Source organism: Schistocerca serialis, chromosome 9 (assembly GCF_023864345.2).
Source record: "Schistocerca serialis cubense isolate TAMUIC-IGC-003099 chromosome 9, iqSchSeri2.2, whole genome shotgun sequence".
In the NCBI taxonomy this organism is placed as follows: Eukaryota; Metazoa; Arthropoda; class Insecta; order Orthoptera; family Acrididae; genus Schistocerca; species Schistocerca serialis.
In genome coordinates this window covers 227,552,182-227,559,823 of record NC_064646.1, presented here as the reverse complement: position 1 = coordinate 227,559,823, position 7,642 = coordinate 227,552,182, and the positions used below count along the sequence as shown (strand labels likewise).

General features: G+C 45.0%; 1 protein-coding gene across 1 annotated transcript in view; it reads left to right on the top strand.

Annotated features, from left to right (window-relative positions):
* The first annotated feature begins 4,885 nt into the window (after positions 1-4,885).
* Positions 4,886-7,642, top strand: part of LOC126419507 (putative odorant receptor 69a) — a 108,340-nt gene continuing 105,583 nt past the window's right edge. Inside the window, exon 1 of the mRNA XM_050086696.1 lies at positions 4,886-5,137. Coding sequence (XP_049942653.1) covers positions 4,886-5,137 — 252 coding nt within the window. The remainder of the gene's footprint in view (positions 5,138-7,642) is intronic.

Below are 7,642 nucleotides of genomic sequence, written 5' to 3'. Positions count from 1 at the left end.
CCAGGACAGTATTCGCCAGCTGTACGGTCGACTGGATGCCACAGTCAGCGCCTGCATTGCTGCTCGTTGACGCTACGCCACGTACTTAATAATAGGTGTGCTGCAGCATGTGTCGATCGATATCTGGTACCTCACATCCGCTTGTGCTATTAATGTGTAAATGTAGTCATTTCATGTACTACATATGAGCTGTTCAATAATAAATCTTGAGTGAACTGGAGACCTGCAGAAGAGTGTACTGTTTTTTTTTTTTTTTTTTTTTTGCAGTGTATAATACACAAAGGGGTATCGTTGTTAGCAAAAAGCTCAAACAGTTTTTGTTCGAGTTACTTGACATTTTTACGCGATACTCTAATAAATTTTCGGAAGGACATAGGCTACATATTTTTATATGAAACATAAATATGTAAGCAATACGTAAAGGGGAAACATTGTTTGCACAGACATCGGAAGTTCTTGACCTAGTTATCTGAAATTTTCGCACGGCGCTCTAATGAAATTCGGATTAGACATAGCCAGTATATTAGAACATATTTTTTTATACAATGATGTACAGTTTTCTGTTAAAACCGACTGCGAGAACGGAAATGCTGTGCTATGAAAGTGTGTGGTTTCGTTTTAACTTATATGGCAGGGCATTTAAATCATTAGACAGATTCTTCCTTACACAAATATTTTTTCTCTTTATATACAGTTTTGTACAAAAACCGTATACTGAACAATGTGCTGTTTTATTTTATTCCTGACGGTCAGTTTTAAGATGAAAGAGGAAAGTTATATTTATGACTTATCGACTTATGACTAGAATACTACTATGGAATACGTATCATCCGAACCTTCATAATCCTACCCAGTCACAGATTAAAAATATGAGAAATAGTCACTGGAGCTATTGTCTTCAGATACCCAACAGTTGAAGAGATCTTTCCTGCACCTCTTACACTAATGATCCCTTCTGAGTTACCCACTCATTTTAAGTGATTTCATTTCTCAATCAGGATTTCATTTGTGATAACAATAAACAAGGCTTAAGGTCATAGAGAGAGAGGGTACGAGGAGATGGACAGAGAAACGAGTGAGCTTGAGTTGGAGAGAGACTGGGGTGGGGGGAGGGAGGAGGACATGGACGGTGAGACAGAGAAGGAGGTGGAGAAGATGGTCTATGAGGGGAGAAGAGGATGAGATGGACATAGAAAATGGGCAGGAGTAGATGGAAACAGAGACGGAGGACAAGGACATTAAGATATATATACAATTCCCATACATTCTTTTGCAACTGCGAAGTATCGCCGGTTTCGATAGTTCTTCACAAACAGTACACACATTGCATTAGAAATATCAAAATAATCGTTAAATGTATGTCTATGCGAGTGGTGCCTGTTTTGTCGAGGATGTCCGATAGATCAAACATCACTCGTGGTGATGAGGCTGGTATATATATGAAAACACAAAATGTAGGAAGGGAAAGAAAAGGGAAAGGATGCGTGCCAAATCGTGAAGGCTATCCGCACAGGGCGTTGTGGTAAAGCAATCGCAAACGTGAAAAATTTGTGCCACATCGAGATTTGAATGCGGATTTATTGCTTCTTAGGAGCATTTGCCTTAACCGCTTCGGTCATCAGGATACAGTTCCTGACCGACTGATCACACGCTGCAACGTGGCGTCATCTGTTCATTAATCTCACTACTCGCAAATTCTGATTCTCCTGAAACGAACGGTGGGGAAGCCGTCCGCTCTTTTTCAGAAATGTACAAACACAAACACACACGCGTGCATGAACGTTAATAAAACCAACAAACTGCAGGAATGTACTCCTGCTGACTGGAAATGGAGGATAAAAGGTCCTATGAAGATGTGTCCGGAAATGCATCGCTGTCACGGTACATGGCTCTGACGAATGAAAGTTCCTCTGACCACTTGCTCTGGGTTCTTTGTGTGTTGCACTCTGTGTGATTGACGCAGTATAGTGTAAGCAGCAGAATGGTCCGGCATTCATGTCGAGAACAGGTCGAAATGGTGTTTGTGTACCACCAAGCAGATGTGGCTCTGAGCACTATGGGACTTAACATCTGAGGTCATCAGTCCCCTAGAACTTAGAACTACTTAAATCTAACTAACCTAAAGACATCACACTCATCCATGCCCGAGGCAGGATTCGAACCTGCGACCGTAGCGGTCACGCGGTTCCAGACTGAATCGCCTAGAACCGCTCGGCCACATCGGCCGGCCCAAGCAGATATACACGGTCAAAATGCAGCATGTCGATACCAAAACAAGTACACTCACAGACACCAACCACATCACACATTTCAAGGGGTTTATGTGATCATGGGTCCTTTCACACAAACGAATGTGCAGGGAGGTGGCAGACACTGCGTACATCAGATCAGGAGGACCAGGTTCTACAGGATATTGAGATGAAGCATAAAGCAGACTCCAGGCAAGTGGTCCACCAACATTGTGTAAGCTAAAGTATCATTACGTGTACCTTGTATGACAACCGCCACCATCCCTGTTGAAACCTCGTTAGCCGCTTTTACGTCGTCACGTTGTCTCTGTAGAGCTGTACCATGGCAAGCTAGGAGAGGATGTTGGTTGGTGGCCGCTATCCTCGTTCTATAACACAAACTGCACCCAATTATTAACTGGGTTCTTTATTCATAAACAAAGAGCTACTTAACTTAAGCTTCTACGTTCTGTGGTCCCCTTCATGGCGGATTTTGTACTTCAACAGCAGTGAGGATCATGTTCGCTACAGGCTGCCTGATTCTAAGCTAGAGACTGTGACTGCAGCTCCGTCTCGGTGACATGCTAGAACTCACACAGCATACAGACTAGAGGTGAGCAAAGTCGTTCGTCCTTGGGAACTAGTTCACTGGTGATCGCTCTTTTTTGGGAACCGTCCATTTTTACTCGCTCACCGTTCATGGTGCTTGGTACATGGTTCTTATGAAAAACTAAAAGTTAGTGGCATAGGTGACTGAAGATGGAAGGCGCCAAGAGGGAGACTTGCCTCCCCCCTGGAGTACAAAGTTATTATTCATAACAGAATTCTCACACACTTGTAATTTTCGTGATTCTGCAAAAATATCTCGTTTAGCCAACTGTAGCGTTTATGTGGCTGATCGCAGTGAAATAATATAAGGTGGTGCACGAAAAACCGGCCCCGAGTACAAACTGATCTCCAATTGCGCACGATTTGTTGACCGCTACGAGCAGGATAGATAAACACCTAATAATTAGGAAGTGAAGAAATAACAAATAAGCTAATGCAAACAACTTCGAAACAATAGATGACGATTGGTAAGCGACAATGAGCAGTCTAGTACTTGGGGCCGATTTTTCGTGCGCCACCCTGGGTCACTGAAATCATATTGTAGGAGTTATCATAATCTCTTTACAGAATGTGACACCACACACTCGATTACGAAGCGCGGGCTTCATTCGGTTGTAAGTCGGTATGCTTTCCATAACAATGAACATGCTCCTTTACCTTAGATCAAAAAAATACGGAAAATATCCACTCGTGTGTGCCGTGCCGACGTCCTTTGCATGTGTAACAACAAAAAAGTCTTGCCTTTTTGCAAGTATTTCTTCTGCTGTTTATCGAAATAGTGAAGTAAGCTGATACGCCGTTTTGTTACGTGAAAAGATGTATGTATTACATACCACGTAATTTTTATGTAATTTACGTAATTATAAAATACATTTTAATTAACGGTCGTGGACCTTGAATAGAATACGAAAATATCCAGAAGTTCAGAGTTCAAAAAAGGTTTGAAACAGACCTAGAATGGGCGTGCGAAGCGTACGAAACGAACAACAACAACTCAATACTGAACTATGAGCAGTCGGCAGTGGAAATGCGAAGAGTGGCCACGCGAAGAAGGACGAGTCCGGCCGAGCGAGACCGAGACCGAGACAGACTGGAAAAGGAACGGGGCTGGAACGAGACCGGCTGACGTGCCATTGCGGGAACGAGACCGACCGTTTCGTGTTCCCGGGAACTATAAGTAGAAAGCCGTGACCGAAGTGAACTACGAAAGACCATTCCTTAGAATTCGTTCCTCGTTCGTTCCGTTAATCTTAGTGAACTGTTCCTTTGGACCCGTTAGTTCGCGAACGACCCATCTCTAGTACAGACTTATACTATTTCGAGCCAATTGGAACTAACTGAACTAAGTGGTCCTCCAGTCCGCGGAGGCGACCCTAAATACTGGTGGCCGACAGGGAGTTGGCGGCGCGTTCCAGCAAGTCTGTCGCTGGGCTCGGACGATCTTCTTGTGACCTCTATGCTGCATGGTGTGCTGGCGCCAGCTTAACGACAGTGCAATTACTATCCAACGGAGGCCTCTTTGAACATCTGTTGTGACATGGATGCAATGCAGGTCTGTTTTGTGTTCTGGGATTATTTGTTGTTGTTGCACGCACACTGTCCATTTCCAGACACATGTTCACAGAACATTTTTTTCCTCCGTTTCCAGTCATGAATCTGTATCTGTCCCTGCAGTTTGTCAGTTTTATTAGTTTTCACCTTCTCTGGAGGACATCTAACATCTCCGTCAGTTAGTAATGAGCCGAATAACTGCTTGCGTAAGGGCTGGATGGGGACGAAAGCGTTATTGACTTGCTCAACTTGTGAAGCTCCTTCTCTCGAATAAATCATCCAATTTTTCTGAAACTAATCGTTTGTTTGTCTGTACATATACTTCACGCCTACCGAATTCCATCCCATTTGGAATATCCCTCTGTGGTGTGTCGTTTCTTTGTCTTACAGTGTGTTTAGAGTTTCTGTCGCCTCTGACGTGAACCTCCTTCCCATCCTGCCCACACGCCGACCGGCTCTGTGCGCTCAGATACGCATGTTCCCAGAGCCGCAGCCAGATGGAGTGCAGCCAGAAGGACACAGTGTGGCCGCTGAGCGCCGTGGAGAGCGGCCTGAGGCTTCTGGGTCTCTGGTCCCCGTCCCAGGACCGGCGGCTCCCCCAGCTGCTGGCATTGTGCTGCGTGTTGGCCGCCCACGCCTTCCTGCTGCTCACTAATAATGGCAGTCTCGTCATGGACACGCCGTCGGACCTGCCGCAGCTCTCCTTCACCGCCTACAACTCTCTCACCGTCATCGGTCTCACGGCAAAGGTCGGCCGCTGGAGCACTGCTATCTGCAGCACGCCAATCACCTTTGAAGCAAAACTCTGCATTGGCGCCTAGAATTTTCTGCACTCTTTTCAGTTCTGTCAGTGGTCTTAGAGAGCTATACTTTGATGCACGTGTTCTTACTCTGAATGTCAAGTAAAGCACCAACAAGAAAGTACACTAAAGAGCCAAAGAAACTGGTACACCTGCTTAATGTAGTGTAGGGCACCCGCGAGCACGCAGAAGTGCCGCAACACGACATGGCATGGACTCGACTAACGTCTGAAGTGGTGCTGGAGGGAACTGACACCATGAATCCTGTAAGGCTGTCCATAAATCCGTAAGAGTACGACGGAGTGGAGATCTCTTCTGAACAGCACGTTGTAAGGAAACCCATATATCTCAATAATTTTCATCCTAAGTAGCTTGGTGGCCAGCGGAAGTGTTTAAACTGTTCCTCGAGACACTCTGTAGCAATTCAGAAAGTGTGGGTTGTCGCATTGTCCTGCTGTAATTGCCCAAGTCCGTCGGAATGCACAATAGACATGAACGGATGCAGGTGATCAGACAGGATGCTTACGTACATGTCACCTGTCAGAGTTGCATCTAGACATATCAGGGGTCTAATATCACTCCAACTGCACACTCCCAACACCATTACATCGCTTCCACCAGCTGGAACAGTCCTATGTTGATATGTAGGTCCACGGATTTATGAGGTTTTCCCCATACCCGTACACGTCCATTCGCTCGATACAGTTTGAAACGAGACTCGTTCAACCAGGTAACATGTTTCCAGTCCTCAACAGTGCAGTGTCAGTGTTGATGGGTCCAGACTAGGCGTAAAAATGTGTGTCGTGCAGTCATCGCGGGTACACCAGTGGGCCTTCGGCTCTGAAAGTCCATATCGATGATATTTCATTGAAAGGTTCGCACGCTGACTCTTGCTGATGGCCCATGATTGAAATCCTGTCACGTTGAACGATTCTCTTCAGTCGTCGTTGGTTTCGTTCTGGCAGGGTCTTTTTCCGGCCGCAGCGATGTCGGAGATTTGATGTTTTACCCGATTCCTGATATTCACGATACGCTCGTGAAATGGTCGAACAGGAAAGTCCTAACTTCATCGCTATCTCGGAGATGCTGTGACCAATTGCTCGTGCGCCGACTATAACACCACGTTCAGACTCACTTAAATCTGGATAACCTGCCATTGTAGCAGCAGTAACCGATCTAACAACTGCGCTAAACACTTGTTGTCTTATATGGGGGTTGCCGACCGTAACGCCGTATTCTGCCTGTTTTCGTATCTATGTATTTGAATATGCATGCCTATACTAGTTCCTCTGACGCTTCAGTGTATATGATTTCTTTCCTTTCCACTCACTTATTTACAGACAAATGTCACAGAAGTGTGCGAAAGACTTAACGCTTGTGATAAAAATGAGAAACGTAAGTCACCCAAAGCAGACATCACGCAATATACCGCATGTGTAAACTTAGAAATCGTTCCAGAATCAGAGACTATCTGGACTCCGGTACACCTCTTATAACCTGATGTTGATCACTTAACATCATGGAAATACACTGTCTGAAATTTGGCCATAACATGATATCCCAAGGTGGGGAATTGCTATCAAATCAACTATATTTTAAAAACTGATAACGAAAATGTGACGAAGGGAACGCTACCTACTTTAAATGGACTCCAAATCAAAATAAACTGGTGATTTATTACAAGAGTTCGACTTCATACAGAAGAAGGCCAACAGATTAACAACACAAATGTAACATGACAGACTATTAATCAGTACAAGTATGATGTCCAGGGAAGGATAATGGATTCAAGCTGCACATTCCCCCACTGTTGTGAATAAACCCAATGAATCTGAATTTTATTATGCAGTGGTTGGTTGTCCAAACTAAAATGGAAAGAACCTATCTTCTTAACTGCAATCTAACGGCACTGTGGCGTCGGTGTGCTCTTATAAAGTTGCAAACTCTCACCCAACTTGGCAGTGTTGCACAATATGCTCACCAATCTCTTGTCATCTCAATGGACGTGAAGATATGGGTCAGCACAACATCTGCACCAAGCCGGAATCTGGGGACCGCGCTAAGTCAGCGGGACGTTGTCCCAGCGCAGTACACCAGAATGATAGCCACTTCAGCGTTCGACACGTGAAGCCGCCTCTAAGACGACCAATTCCAGAGTGTTCACGATCATGCGTTTCTGCATACGACTCCCCCGTCTGCGCCAGCACTGCTGTATACGCCGATCAGGAAGAATGATATTTACTTCTGTCCGTTGACATGAAACTACAGTGCTAAATAATTTCCCATCACGGAATATATCAATCAGGCACATTCTCCTCTAAAAGTTTCTTGCGGAAATTCCAGTTTGACGTCAAGATGCGATAGGCGAATCAGAACGTTGTACAATTCCAAATTTCAAAGACGCCAAGCGAACGCGAGGGATCTCCGCCAGGTCTGGTTACCACAGCAGCAGGG